Source organism: Rhinoderma darwinii, chromosome 8 (genome assembly GCF_050947455.1).
Source record: "Rhinoderma darwinii isolate aRhiDar2 chromosome 8, aRhiDar2.hap1, whole genome shotgun sequence".
Lineage (NCBI taxonomy): Eukaryota > Metazoa > Chordata > Amphibia > Anura > Rhinodermatidae > Rhinoderma > Rhinoderma darwinii.
This window is the reverse complement of record NC_134694.1, coordinates 8415958-8417369: the sequence shown is the minus strand read 5'-3', so window position 1 is coordinate 8417369 and position 1412 is coordinate 8415958. Positions and strand designations below refer to the sequence as shown.

Below are 1412 nucleotides of genomic sequence, written 5' to 3'. Positions count from 1 at the left end.
TGTCTTCACCCGGAGAGTCAACCTGAGTGTCTGTAATCCCTGATACTGTGATCTTATTCTCCAGAGAGATTCCGATGTGTAAATGTCGTCTTTGTCCCCATATTTATATATTTCGGTTACTTATAGACGGGCGGTGTACACATATGTCAGCCAAGAACCGCTGTAAATACTCGTTCCTTCCAGATGTCTCCAGCAGGTTGTCGCTGTCCCTCTGGATCCTCGTACGTTGCGATTCACCGGACTCTACATCTGTATTGAGATGTTTTCGTTTGTCCATCTCAGTTTGCAGTTTCCCAGTCTTTCCATTGATGTCAGACGTGGATTGTCTTGTCGAGGTCTTGGGTTATCATGAGGTAGTCATCTGGCCTACTCCACATAACCAATGCGGTCTTATTCTTCACTCTTCCTCTGGTTTCCTCAATTTCTTCATATTTGATAGACCTTGGATCATCGATGGATCCCACCAACAACCCAATGTGTACAGATGTCCCACCTGCATGATGTTCCTTGAGATATCTCCCCATCGTTGGCCCACCGGTGGTCCCCTCCTTCCTTCTGTGTGAAGATGATGGTAGGAAACTGTTCATCTCAAAGAGGTTTCTCCATAAAAGCTTTATTTTCACAGTTGGTGTCATTGGGGGCATAGGGGGAGGACATCTTTATTTTTTCCTTAGAGTCTCGTATCTTAGTACATGGTGGTCTCCTGAGGACGCTTATATTTAGCAGTCTCCTACACCCTCAGGATGTTTTCCGACTTTCACCAGCGTTCTGTCCTCAGGGGGGACATAGAATATACTCGTATGATATATATAACATTTCCAGGTTCGGCGGTGTCCCTGCTGCCTGTGCATTTGTTTTTAAAGTAAAAGTCCACCTAAAAAAACCACAGATCACTCATTGATAGAAGTCGGTAGCAGGAGTTTCAGGCTGCGGTCTGACAATCCTGTTCTGTCACTTCTGGTTATCATGAGGATAGTCACCAGGAGACGGGGGCACAAGAGAAGAAACCTGCACCCCCAACACAACCCAGAACCTCAATACTCAGGGTTCACAGCTGTGCCCCCCCATGTCAGTCACTGGGGTCCAGAATAGTGTCTCTAAAGAGTCAAAAATAGATGGGGGGGGGGCCCTGAAGTGGAGTCAGACGATTATTAACCCCCTTATAGGACAAGCTCCTTCTCTAACATTATCATCTTTTTGGGTGCTGTCTCTTCTGTAGTCCAGACTCTTTAATACCATCATCTGTTTTACCATAACATAGCGGTCTCTTCTCCCAGTATACCAAGTCCCTCTGTGTGCACGGTCTCCAGCAGTCTCTCCTTAGTATACTCCGTCCCTCTCTGTGTGCTGTCTCCTCTCAGTATATCCCCAGTCCCTCTCTCTGCAGTGTCTCCAGCAGTCTAGCTCATCTG

At 46.7% G+C, this 1412-nt stretch overlaps 1 protein-coding gene across 1 annotated transcript in view; it reads right to left on the bottom strand.

Moving 5' to 3' along the window:
- Positions 1-1400: 1400 nt before the first annotated feature.
- LOC142658952 (cholesterol 7-desaturase nvd-like) overlaps positions 1401-1412 on the bottom strand; it is a 15178-nt gene continuing 15166 nt past the window's right edge. Inside the window, exon 7 of the mRNA XM_075834556.1 lies at positions 1401-1409. Coding sequence (XP_075690671.1) covers positions 1401-1409 — 9 coding nt within the window. The remainder of the gene's footprint in view (positions 1410-1412) is intronic.